Source organism: Sceloporus occidentalis, unplaced genomic scaffold, assembly GCF_023333645.1.
Source record: "Sceloporus occidentalis isolate IW3139 unplaced genomic scaffold, rSceOcc1.0.p SCAF_59, whole genome shotgun sequence".
NCBI classification, from domain to species: domain Eukaryota; kingdom Metazoa; phylum Chordata; class Lepidosauria; order Squamata; family Phrynosomatidae; genus Sceloporus; species Sceloporus occidentalis.
Window position 1 is genome coordinate 3,499,625 of NW_028317039.1, and position 13,188 is coordinate 3,512,812.

Here is a 13,188-nt window from a genome sequence, read left to right on the forward strand (position 1 = left end):
TTTGCAAAAAATCAACAAAAATACTCTGCTCTCCTCAATATCAACTAATTGCAAATACAGATTTCCAGGTTGATTCATAACATTTCCAGTTCGCTTCCCATTTCGCGAAGCTCAAAAACGTTTTGCTGCACATCACAGCTATACTCAATGAATGACTAAGAGTTTTGCCCAAGTGTCACCTAATATTTATACCCCTGTGAAACAGGAAGTCATGCTTGAACAACTTCCTGGTCACCCAGGTGAACAACAAGATGTAAAATATATGTCAACCATATTTTCCTCATATGAATTCATAGGGGTGCCAATAATTGTGCCACACATTTATAACTTGTTTTTTTTTATAAACCTGTGTTCTGTTTGCAATTATTCCCAAGTTTATTAAAGTATCATACAGGATGTCAACCAGCTAAAGCTTAGTAGAAGTTTGGTAATGCAGCAGGACAATGACCCTAAACATCAAAATAAATATTCTACAGAAAGTCGAAAATCCGCCTTTTGGAGTGGTCCAGTCAGAGCCTAGACCTTAATCCATTAGAGATGCCGTGGAATGACCTCAAGAGAGTCGTTCCTCCTGAAAGTTCTGCAGGTTTGATCCAAAACTATTGGAAACGTGTGTTTGAGTGTATTGCTCAATAAATACATGAAACATTAGCATTGTTAATGCACATTGTGTTTGTCTATACTATGCAGGATATGTATCAGATCACATTTTCTGAACAATTAAAGTAGAAAACCAGGTAATTCCAAACGGGTGGTTTACTTTTACTTGTCACTTTATGTATATTTTATATAAATACCTTTTCTTGCCTTCTGTAGTCTTACCATTGTATTGCTGCTGACAGAACGGTCACCGATTGGGATGAGCTTGAATACAATAGTCCCTTTTGAATGAACCTGTAAATTGGGATATTTATAGTTGCAATCAGTTGGTAAGTAGTGGTTTATCAGGAAATACTAGAGTCACCTTGTAAACGTTTGTAGGGAACCCCATGCCTACCCACACTAACATACATACACACACTGACTGCTTATAGATCCCATTAACACACACTTCATATGTACAGTGTAATACTGAATATACAGTATCTCACAAAAGTGACTACACTCCTCACATTTTTGTAAATATTGTATTATATCTTGTCCTGTGACAACACTGAAGAAATTACACTCTGCTACAACGCAAAGTAGTGAGTGTACAGCCTGTATAACAGTGTAAATTTGCTGTCCCCTCAAAATAACAACACAGCCATTAATGTCTAAACCTTGGCAAAAAAAAGTGAGCACACCCCTAAGTGGAAATGTCCAAATTGGGCCCAAATTGTCAATATTTTGTGTGGCCACCATTATTTTCCAGCACTGCCTTAACCCTCTTGGTCATGGAGTTCACCAAAGCTTCACAGGTTGCCACTGGATGACATCACGGAGCTGGTGGATGTTAAAGACCTTGCGCTCCCCCACCTTCCGTTTGAGGATTTTTTTTTAAACACCCTTATATACATACATTTCTGTTGATATATATATATATATATATATATATATATATATATATACTGTAGTTTGGGGTAGCCGTATTAGTCCAGTGTATAAGAATGCAAAAAAACAGAATGTTGCAGAATCTTGTAATACCTTATTTATTGGACTAACAGTATTTAAAATAATAGACGAGCTTTCGGGAGTCCTCCCTTTATCAAGTCAAAAGCATTTCTGACCAAGCAAGTGAAAAACACAGTTTAAAACTGACCAGTACATGTTCTGATACAGGGTTAAAACAGGGGTTAAAACAACAAGGTAGAGAATTTGCAGACAAAAAACTAAGAGGGTCGTAAATAGTAAATAGTGGCATATACTGCACAGATAAGGCTAGAGGGGGAGCAGGGGTGAGCGTGTAGGAGAGAGAGAAGAAGAGAAAGAAAAAGAAAAAAGCACAGGTTATAGGAAGTTTTGATAGTGTGCTAAGAAGCTCAAATCCACATTAAGTCCTCTGTTTTTACAATCATAAAAATGTATCATTTTGGCTTCAAATGTCTTTCTTTCTTGGGTGTTTTTGAAATTACCTCTCAGTGTTTTGATTTTAAGGTCATGTATGGAGTGACCGGTTTGGGTGAAGTGGTGCCCAACTGGAGTGCAAAGGTTTTCTTCATCATGATGATTGATGGAGTATCTGTGCAGATTCATCCTTTTATTGAGTTGCTGGCAGGTTTCACTGATGTAACACCCTATAGTACATTTGGTGCATTGAATCATGTATACAACATTTTGTGAAGTGCATGAGTATGATCCTTTAATATTGTATGTCTTGTTGTTGTGGGTGGCTGTGTTGCTGGTACAGATGTGTTGGCAAAGTTTGCATCTGGCTTTGTTGCATGGTTTGCTTCCATTATCTGTGTGTGTAGTTTCAGTATGTAGTTTGCTACTCACCAGCTTTTGTTTGAGATTAGCTGGTTGTCTGAAGGCCAAGATGGGGGGTTCAGGGAAAATTTCTTTTAACACCACATCCTCTGCTAGCATTGGCTGCAGATCCTTGATGATTTTTCGGATTTCTTCTAGGGCAGGATTGTATGTGGCTACTAGAGGTATGCGTGAGGTGTTCACGTGGTGTTTGTAGAGCAGAGTTAATTTTCTTATTGATGATCCTAGGTTTGTATCCCTTTTGTTTGAGTGTCTCAGACAGTGTTTTTAGATGCATGTCTCTGTCATCAGTGTTGGAGCAGATGCGGTGGTACCTGGTGGCTTGGCTATGGATGATGCCTTGCTTTGTGTGGGATGGATGGAAGCTGGATTTGTGCAGGTAGTTGGATCGGTCTGTAGGTTTTCTGTATAGGGATGTATGTAGTGTGTCCTTGTTTATTGTGACAGTTGTATCCAAGAAGTTTACACTTTCTGTGGAGAAGTCCATTTTGAGTTTGATAGATGGGTGAAATCTATTAAATGCGTTATGGAACTCTCTGAGGTTTTCTTTTCCGTCCGTCCAGACAATGAAAATATCATCAATGTAGCGATAATATTTGTAGGGTTTGTGAAGTTGTGTTTCCAAGAATCGTTGTTCCAGGTCAGCCATAAATAGATTGGCATATTGTGGTGCCATTCTCGTCCCCATGGCAGTGCCCATGGTTTGCAGATATATATTGTTGTTGAAACTGAAGTAGTTGTGTGTGAGGATGAATTCTATGAGTTTAGTAATGGCTTGAGGACTGTATTTCTGGTTATGAGTATGTTCTGAGAGGAACAGAGAGCAGGCCTCAATTCCATCTACGTGTGGGATGTTGGTGTATAGAGATTCCACATCCATGGTTACAAGTATAGAATTGGCAGGCAAGTTTGTAATTTGACTGAGTTTGTTAAGGAAGTCAGTGGTGTCTTGTACGAAGCTCCTAGTGTTTTTAACAAAGGGTTTTAAAATATTTTCCACTAAGCCTGAAATTGGTTCGGTTAGTGTGTCCATACCTGTTATTATAGGTCTGCCTGGGTTCCCTGGTTTGTGGATTTTCGGAAGCATGTAGAATGTCCCTATGTTGGGATTGGTGGGTATGAACGTTTCCAATCCTTTTTGCTGTTCCTCTGGGACAGATCTGATCAGCTTCCTCAGTTTGGCAGTGTATTCCTTGGTGGGGTCTTTGATCAGTTTCTTATAGTATGTGCTGTCTGATAATTGTCTGTTTCCCTCTTCTATATAATCTTGGGTGTTCATAATAACGACTGCTCCTCCCTTGTCCGCTGGTTTGATTGTGATGGTTTGATTATTCCTTAAATCCTTGATTGCATCTCTTTCTATTGGTGAAAGATTAGCTCTGATTTTATTATGGTGCTGCTTTGTGACTAAGGATGCAGTTCTTAGCCGGAAACTTTCAATGTAACTGTCCAATTTGCTGTTGCGTCCTGGTGCTGGAGTGAATTGAGAGTTCTTTTTCTTGATATTGTAATCCGGCGTTGTGGTTGTTTTCTCTTTATTGTGAAAGAACTCTTTTAATCGTAGTCTCCTAAAAAATTCTTCCAGGTCTGAGTACAGTTCAATGTCATCTAATTTTGTACTTGGACAAAATGATAATCCTTTGGAGAGGACAGATATCTCAGGTGTGGACAGTTCGTAATCTGAAATATTTATAATTCCTGAGCTGTTTGTGTTGTAGTCCGGGTTAGTAATGAGACCATCGGCTGTTTCAGGTGCTCTGGGTGCTTTAGTGGTGATCCTGGTCTCTCCCTCTGTATGGCGTTTGCTGACATTTTGGGAAAGCCTGTTAAGTTTGTTGTTTTTCTTCATGAAAAGCTCTCTCTTTTGTTTGGCGTTGAAATATTGCATTTCTTTTTCCACTTTTACAGTCGTGTGTATGTTCATTCCCCGTAGTTTCTGAAGCAGGGATTGTTTTTCATTTTGAATGCTTGTTTTTTTCTTATATAGTAGGTGGATAAGGTGATTCCTAAGTTTCTCACTGGTGCGTTTGCAGAGGTTTTCAGCATATTGTGAGTTATGCGTTGTAGCGACTGGATTTTTGATCCTCAGTCCATTGGGGATGAGCCTTCTTTTCTTACAGTGAGATAAGAAGTATATGTCACTGTTGAGCTGTGTTTCCTTTGTGGTGATTTTGAAGAATTGCTTTGTTAAACGGCTATATGCAGTATCTTCCATAGTACTGAGAGGTAATTTCAAAAACACCCAAGAAAGAAAGACATTTGAAGCCAAAATGATACATTTTTATGATTGTAAAAACAGAGGACTTAATGTGGATTTGAGCTTCTTAGCACACTATCAAAACTTCCTATAACCTGTGCTTTTTTCTTTTTTTTTTTTTTTTCTTTCTCTTCTTCTCTCTCTCCTACACGCTCACCCCTGCTCCCCCTCTAGCCTTATCTGTGCAGTATATGCCACTATTTACTATTTACGACCCTCTTAGTTTTTTGTCTGCAAATTCTCTACCTTGTTGTTTTAACCCCTGTTTTAACCCTGTATCAGAAAATGTACTGGTCAGTTTTAAACTGTGTTTTTCACTTGCTTGGTCAGAAATGCTTTTGACTTGATAAAGGGAGGACTCCCGAAAGCTCGTCTATTATTTTAAATACTGTTAGTCCAATAAAAAAGGTATTACAAGATTCTGCAACATTCTGTTTTTTTGCATTCTTATATATATATATATATATATATATATATATATATATACGATGTCAAAAAATAGAGTATTGCACAGTATGCGGTGATACCTTTTTTATTGGACTGACATAATATTAAAAAGACAAGCTTTCGAGAGTTATCCTCCCTTCATCAGGTCTGAAGCAATACTAATCAACATGATAGAGGTTACAACTTAAAACAAGTGATGGTATAAGGGGGGGGGGTTGAGTGGGGTGTCGTAATTAATAATAGGTCTGGAGGTGAGAAATGCAGAGAGGTAGAGAGATAACCCAGGGACAGAACAAATAAACTTAGGGAACCAATAACCACAGTAAAACATCAAAGATAACAGCAATTAGACATTGGATGACTAGATGAAGTTCATATGAAGTTCTGGTAGTGTGTAAGGAAACCAGAATCCACATTAAGTCCCTCTTTTATGGTGTTAAAATGTGTAATCATTTTCATCTCAAATGTTTTTCTTTCCTGAGAGTCTCTGAAATTTCCTTTGAGTACTTAAATTTTTAGGTTTTGGATGGAGTGATTGTTTTGTGTGAAATGATGTCCTACCGGGGTGCAATATTTTTCTTCGTGTCTACTGGACTAATACGGCTTCACCCTTTTACATTATATATATATATATATATATATTCATACTATCCTTTGTATTGCTTTTTATCTCTTTACCTTGATAAAAGCCTATTATCTAAGGGTTGAAAAAGTGATGTATCTCTAGGCATCCATGTGTAAATACGGTATTTTTTTCTTGTCAATCCCTTTTATCCTGCATCTCAGACTTAATGGTTATATTTTTCTTATCTTTTCATCTCAGAAAAGCCAACAAAATGTATATATTGAAATGTCATGAAAGTGGTCATTAATGTTTTAATCTTCTGAGCTTTCAGGTTAGCAATACACTGCTTTAAATTGTCCAGGATGTAAATGATTAAAGGACCAATATCTACTCTAGACATACACACCAATATTTGGATGACTTGTTCTGGCTCCAGTCCATCCACAGGAACTCCATTTACCTCCACCAGTTTATCACCTGCATACAACAAGCCTGGTGGAGAAAAACACATACTTTGTGTTTGCTGTATAGTACAATGAACATGCTTCCTTTTTTCTGATAATGTGAACAACATCCAATCATAAAATTACTCGATTCTGTGAGTTGAGTTCTCATTTATCTAATTGATAGAAAAAGTCAGTGCTGTACTAGAACAAATCGCTTCTTCAAACCCATTGGTGAACAACTTCAAAAAATTATTTTCATCTGAAGGATGTTTCCCAAGCATAGACCCGGTATAGTTTTTTTTTATAGTTAAAATAGATGCAAGATAAGTAAGAGTGTAATTCAGTCAATGTATTAATAATACATGGATAGAACACTCACTGATTTTCCTTAGATGAACATAATTAGGGCTGCAACAACTAATCGATAAAATCGATAATAATCGATAATGAAAATCGTTGCCAACTGCTGAAAGTTTGGGCTGCTGAAAGTTAGGGGAGGTGGGGTTTAATTTAGGGGCAGTTATGGTTAATGGGGTGTTTAGGGTTAATTTAGGGGAAGTTATGGTTAATGGGGTGTTTAGGGGCAGCTATGGTTAATGGGGTGTTTAGGGTTAATTTAGGGGCAGTTATGGTTAATGGGGTGTTTGGGGTTAATTTGAGGCAGTTGTGGTTAATGGGGTGTTTAGGGTTAATTTAGGGGCTGTTGTGGTTGATGGGGGTCTTTAGGGTTAATTTAGGGGATGCTGTGGTTAATGGGGTGTTTAGTGTTAATTTAATGATGAGGACTGAGGGTTAATTTAATAAAGTTAACTTAAGGCACAGTTAGAGGTAAAGGGGGGCAGACTAAGGGGAATCTAAATCCTGGGGGCAGTGAAGATTAACCCAGTACTTATTTATAAAAGTATGGTGTCAGTGTGATGCGAACAGGTCTGTGACTCTGAGGGGACTATGAGATATCTGGGGGTATAAGGCATATCTGGGGACGATGGAGTGACATATCTGGGGGTATAAGGCATATACGATATATAAGGCATATGTGGGGAGGGCAGCGTGGCATGTCTGGGGAGGATGGAGTGGTGTATCAGGGGGTATAAGGCGTATCAGGCACAGTGGCATATGTGAGAGGCAGCGTGGTATATGTGGGAGGCAGCGTGGCATATGTGGGAGGCAGCATGGAGTGGAATATGTGGGAGGCAGCATGGAGTAGAATATGTGGGAGGCAGCGTGGAGTGGCACATGTGGGAGGCAGCGTGGAGTGGCACATGTGGGAGGCAGCGTGGCACATGTGGGAGGCAGCGTGGCATATGTGGGAGGCAGCGTGGAGTGGTATATGTGGGAGGCAGCGTGGAGTGGCATGTCTGGGAGGCAGCGTGGCAAGCCTGGGCTCAAATGTGCATGTGGGAGGCAGCGTGGCATATGTGGGAGGCAGCGTGGCATATGTGGGAGGCAGCGTGGCATATGTGGGAGGCAGCGTGGAGTGGTATATGTGGGAGGCAGTGTGGAGTGGCATATGTGGGAGGCAGCGTGGCATGTCTGGGAGGCAGCGTGGCAAGCCTGTGCTCAAATGTGCATAAATTGGGGGGGCTGGTTGGGAAATAAAGACAAGAAATGCATTTTATCAGTTTTGTATTTAACATCATTTGTTTATTAAATTATTTTAAATAAATGAAAAATGTACATTAATTTTTTTATCCGATTAATCGAAAAAATAATCGGCCAACTAATCGATTATGAAAATAATCGTTAGTTGCAGCCCTAAACATAATAAATTACATTAGGTCAGTGTAAAGGAAATGTGTGGTCTTTACCAGAGACCAATTTCAGGAATCAGAAATCAAAGCCTAAACAGTAACAACAGAATAACGGACAAAATGAAAACCAAAAGTCAAATCTGCAATTATAAGCAGGAGGATAAACTAAAATATTTAAGACATACATACATAGTTGTTTTAAATATATGCATAGTCATTTAAAAAGCAGTTCCTTCTTTACTTCCTTGCCAATACCTGAAGTCTAAGAAGAAATCGAATACATAGATCTAGAGATCAGGGGTTATGAATGCTAGATACATAGGAGTTCTTGGACAATGGTAATATTTCCTTTTTGCCATATATACATATTTATTAGGTATGGGTGAAACATGACCACAAAGAACATGCATTTAATTCATGTGATAAAACTCTTAGACGGACCTTGTAGAATGCTAACATGGTTTAATAATTATTCAATAGGAATATGAGATATATTTATATAGAGAGAGTTTGCCACATAAGGTTTACTCTAACTCATGTGTAGCAGGGCAAGGTATCTCTTTCATCTTTTCTATATATTCAATAAAAGAAACCAAACTTGCAGCACTCAGGCCCCATCTTCCTGATAGTATAATCTGTTATCAGTTACTGTTGTATGCTGCTTAATCCTCACCAGGGGTAGGCAAGTACATTACTCAAGGTGGACATTTACTGAAATGTGTGGTGGACAATTTAATGAGATTCTATGGCACTTCACAAGCCTTACGGATACTTTGCCTATCCCTGATCTTCAAATTATACACGTTTATTTATCATAGAATCTGAGATTTAATTTTATCCTTGATAAAAAAAATGTTAGTTATTCCTAAAATTGATATCGAACAATGACTGCTAATAAAAATGGGCACTAATAGCAGTAAAAAGTACTTCTTACCACTTCGATCAGCTAGTCCACCATGGATTACACGAGCGACAATGATCTCACCAGATATCTCATGACGCTTAATGGTGGCACCCTTTGAGAAAATGAGGGAAGAAAACCATTAAAAGGAAGAAGTATAGGTAACATGAGCGGTGTGTCCTAATACTTTTGTCCATATTGTGTTGCACAAAGCAAGGTTCATAAAGACATGGTTGATTGAGTTTGGTGTGGAAGAACTTGACCGGCCCGGACAGAGCCCTGACCTCAACCCCATCGGGATGAACTGGAACGGAGATTGTAAGCCAGGCCTTCTCATCCAACATCAGTGCCTGACCTCACAAATGCTCTACTGAATGAATGGACAACAATTTCCTCCAGAAAAATTTTGTGGAAAGCCTTTCCAGAAGACATATTAATGTTTATGTATTTAGAATGCAATGTCATATATTGTGTGTGTGTATGTATGTATGTACATAGATAATTCTGTATATGAGGCCCTATTTTCCTTGATTTAGTTGAATTCAATTAAATGCTGTATACGTGGTTTTTTTCAGCTCTAAGGATCGTGAATATTCTGATTAAAAACAATATACTTAACAATATCATTCTTTACCAGAGGCTGTTTATTTTTCACCAGGCACACAATGCGCATCGCTTCTTCATTTTCTGGAATATTATCTGGTAATGGTGGGAGGATGGGCTCAAAATTCTTTTGGGCAACTGTATCATGTGCAGACAGCAGCGCCTGGGCGAGAGAAAAAGATTAATTAATTAGGGGCAGATTTATGTTGAGGCAATAGGTGGAAAATTCCTGAATTCCCCCTGAATTCCCATACAATAGAATCCCCTACTGTAACATAATTTTGAATTGTATTTTTTGCTGAGCTGTGTATTATCTGTGTGGAGACCATGAAGGCACCAGTAGATTCTATTTAATTTGTGAGGCGCATGACTTTATTTATTCCACTTTTTAGAAGGTCACGCTGCATAGTGATGGAGATGAGTGGTACCATTTACATACAGATATGTCTTGTTTACTCATTTTATCTTGAAGAAAACTTCTCTATTGTTGTGTTAATGTGTATTTTTCCAGTAGGAACAGAATATTCATACCGTTGATTTTCAAGCCTTGATGAAGTATTGACAGCTTGTGAGTATGTATCTTACTATTGAGGGGAAGATATCCAAGTGTACTAATACTACACTATACTTCTTTTAATTTTCTTATTTTCAATGTTGTATTCGTCTTTTAAGTTCTCTGCGCAATTCGGTTGAATATCTATATACTTAAGTACATTGCCTGCTTTAGAAGAAACAGGGAGGAGGAGAAATCACTTCAAGCAGAAGTGTCATTCTCTAACTCCAAAGCCACACAACAGTTTTTTTATTCTGTGTAATTTATCATCACATTTGTAAAATCTGCTCAGAGACAATTCCATCAAATCTACCTGCGTGACTGCATTTATCTTTTGCATTTTTACCAATCAAGTACATTCTTATTTCTATAATTTCATTTAGAAATGGCTTATTAATTGTTTATTCACTTGCCTTGAAGTGTGCTCCCCTTAGAAGCTTCTTCAGCTCTCGCGTGTCGGTTGACTGAGGGCACTCACGCAATATGTCTACAACCTGACAACCATAAGCTTCTTTGATTTTAGAACATATATTTAACACAGAATGGCAACTTGTTATTTAGTATACACTGGGCAAAATCAAAATACATACAATGCATTGACAAACTCTATACAAAAGGATATACAAATGGATTATACATTATAAAATAGTTCAATGATAAAAAGCCCTATAGAGCTGTCAAAGAAAAACACAAGAAAGCCTGGGGAGTTTGCCACTTGGAGTGAGCTAGAACCTTTTTAATTTTGGTTTATTTTATAGTTTTTTATTATTATTATTATTTACTTTGTAGTTTATATATATACTTACATACTATGTTTTAGCTTGGTATACCCTTTTTGTAAATCCATAGACATTTAAACAAAAAACAATATAGTTAACTATTTTTTTTTAATCTAAAAATAACACTATATTATATTCCAAACTTAAAAAATATTACTATTCAGACAATTGAGGTAGAGGTCAAGTACCAGGTTGCAAGATGTCCATCACTGGGCTGACCTTAATGTATGGAATTCCTGAATGGTGAACAGCATAACCAGAGTTGTGTGGGGGAGATGCTACTTGCATTTGCTATGGTAGAGGTAAGCACACTGTTCATTCTGTACGTTTACCTCTATAATTGTTGTTAATATACATATAAATATTTCTAAGGTAATAAAAAATAGATATCTTTGGTTGATTATGGTCTTCTTAATGTGATGTAGGGACCACTATGTTACTGTTCCTCTTGATAAGGCGTGCTGTAGAAATGCCAGGGATCTTCCAAGTAGACTGGGGGGTAGACAGGATGCTAACCCCAATCCACTTGGCTACAGCCCTTTTCCCCTGGAGACCCCAAGTGACAAGTGGCAAGTCCTTGGGCCAAAAGTTACCCACCCCTCTAATTACAAAAATAGGATTATTATTATTACTGCACTGGGCTAAAAGAAAAAGTGGTGTCCTAGAGCATAAGAAGAGCAAATTGTCAAAGAAAGAATATAACAAATAAAATATTCATAGTAAGCATAATTGTTAATCATTACATTGTCAGAAGAGAATTTTGGAAATACAGAAACATACAAAAACACTTTGTACAAGACTCTGTTTGAAATTCACTCCATAATATACTCTGCAAAGCACTGACCTCATTGGTAAGAGCACGAGCCTTGGTCACAACAGGTGCCGGCCGGTTCCTTATGTACTGGTGGAGACAATCATGTACCTGCAGTATAATATGGAACAGCAGTAAGAAACTCGCTAACTTCCATATATTATTGACATGACTAATTTACTATAGACACAAACTGAGTGAATTATGACCCCGTCGTTGTCCAGTCTCATTAATCTCACATAGCATGGAACATTACATATTACCACTTTGAATGAGGACGTATATAGCATTCATATATGGACAAACAATAGTGTAGGTGTCACATAAAGGGGTCCGTATAGATTTAATAATATGATCCTTGTCTTTCAGGTCCTGTTCTATCTTTACCTTTAATAAGGCCTGGAGCCAGGGAGCCTGGAGCAAGCTATAGAGTACACCAATCCCATTCACATCTCTGTGGTAGAACAGCCCTAACTCTTCGAGAACCATGTTCAGCACCTGGGACAGACCTTTCAGGGAAATAAGAGATGGTCACAACTTTGCTGAACGTTCAGAAAACAATGGTAGTCTACGTGGAAAACACAATTGCTGTAGATATGACTGGAAAAATGTAAGGAACTTGCCCAGAAGTAGTTAATAGTAATACTTAAACCCTGATATTGGCACTTATCTATCTATATATCTATATATATATATATCTATATATATATATATATATATATATATATATATATATATAGGTATAAATCATAGAAGGGCTTGTCCCAGACCAAATTGTGCTCAAACCCTGCAGAGTGCAGAATATTGTTTTTTATTTTAATGAACATTTTTTAAATGAACACACAATCATTTTCACGTTTCATGTTTATTTGATGTTCCGTACAGAAGTAGACAGCAAAAAGCTTTGAGCTAGAAATGTCTGTAAATATCCCATAGGAACCAATAAACTCCAAAAATGTGCCCTTTCTGTGGCTTTATACAGACACTTTGCATGCTCCTTGTTATGTATAAATCATTTTCATGGGAGCTAATGTAGAATACAAATATTTTTTATTGCTTCCTAGTGACTAAGCTGTACCGTTCTCCTGCTGACATCCAGGGGTAACTTCCATTGTCTCTCTCATCCTTAGAGTTTCTCCAGCCTTTTGTGGGTAAACCATTCAAATGCTACATAATAAGAGAAATAATGCGCTGAGTGAAAGGGTGAGAATAGAGGTTACAGGAAAGGCATAAACCAAAAATGAATATATGCTTATGCTCTAGATTTACCAATATAGTAGGACCAACATGCAGAAAGATCATTTTGTTATCCACTCTGTTGAAGTTTGTCAGTAAGTAGAAAGGTGGCCATAAGAGTAGAGGGGATAATATGTACTAAGTGAAATAGCAACTAAAACATATGTATAACAAACAGAGGTAAAGCATCAAGCTTGGTAAGATAAAATTGTTGAGAGATTTTATGTAGGAATTTAATGAGAGCAGCATTTGTTTTTAGGGGCTCAAGTTGGAAAGCAGCTGTTCCATTCCAGCCACTTCTTATCACCTACAGCATCTTTATTCTTTTTAGGCTTTGGTTGCATCTGTCATACTAATGTCTTGGAATTGAATGTTCAACCTGTAGTTAAGAATATAAAGTTATCTATAGTGTACTACTTTACAGAACACA

At 37.6% G+C, this 13,188-nt stretch overlaps 1 protein-coding gene across 1 annotated transcript in view; it reads right to left on the bottom strand.

The window, feature by feature from the left end:
* Positions 1-12,682, bottom strand: part of LOC149287559 (MAGUK p55 subfamily member 4-like) — a 35,915-nt gene extending 23,233 nt beyond the window's left edge. Inside the window, exons 1-8 of the mRNA XM_089492685.1 lie at positions 12,601-12,682; positions 11,910-12,031; positions 11,556-11,633; positions 10,346-10,426; positions 9,411-9,542; positions 8,810-8,891; positions 6,085-6,170; positions 823-894 (exon numbers count right to left, since the gene is read on the bottom strand). Of these exons, the coding sequence (XP_089348811.1) occupies positions 823-894; positions 6,085-6,170; positions 8,810-8,891; positions 9,411-9,542; positions 10,346-10,426; positions 11,556-11,633; positions 11,910-12,031; positions 12,601-12,682 (735 nt within the window). The remainder of the gene's footprint in view (positions 1-822; positions 895-6,084; positions 6,171-8,809; positions 8,892-9,410; positions 9,543-10,345; positions 10,427-11,555; positions 11,634-11,909; positions 12,032-12,600) is intronic.
* Between the last annotated feature and the right edge of the window lie 506 nt (positions 12,683-13,188).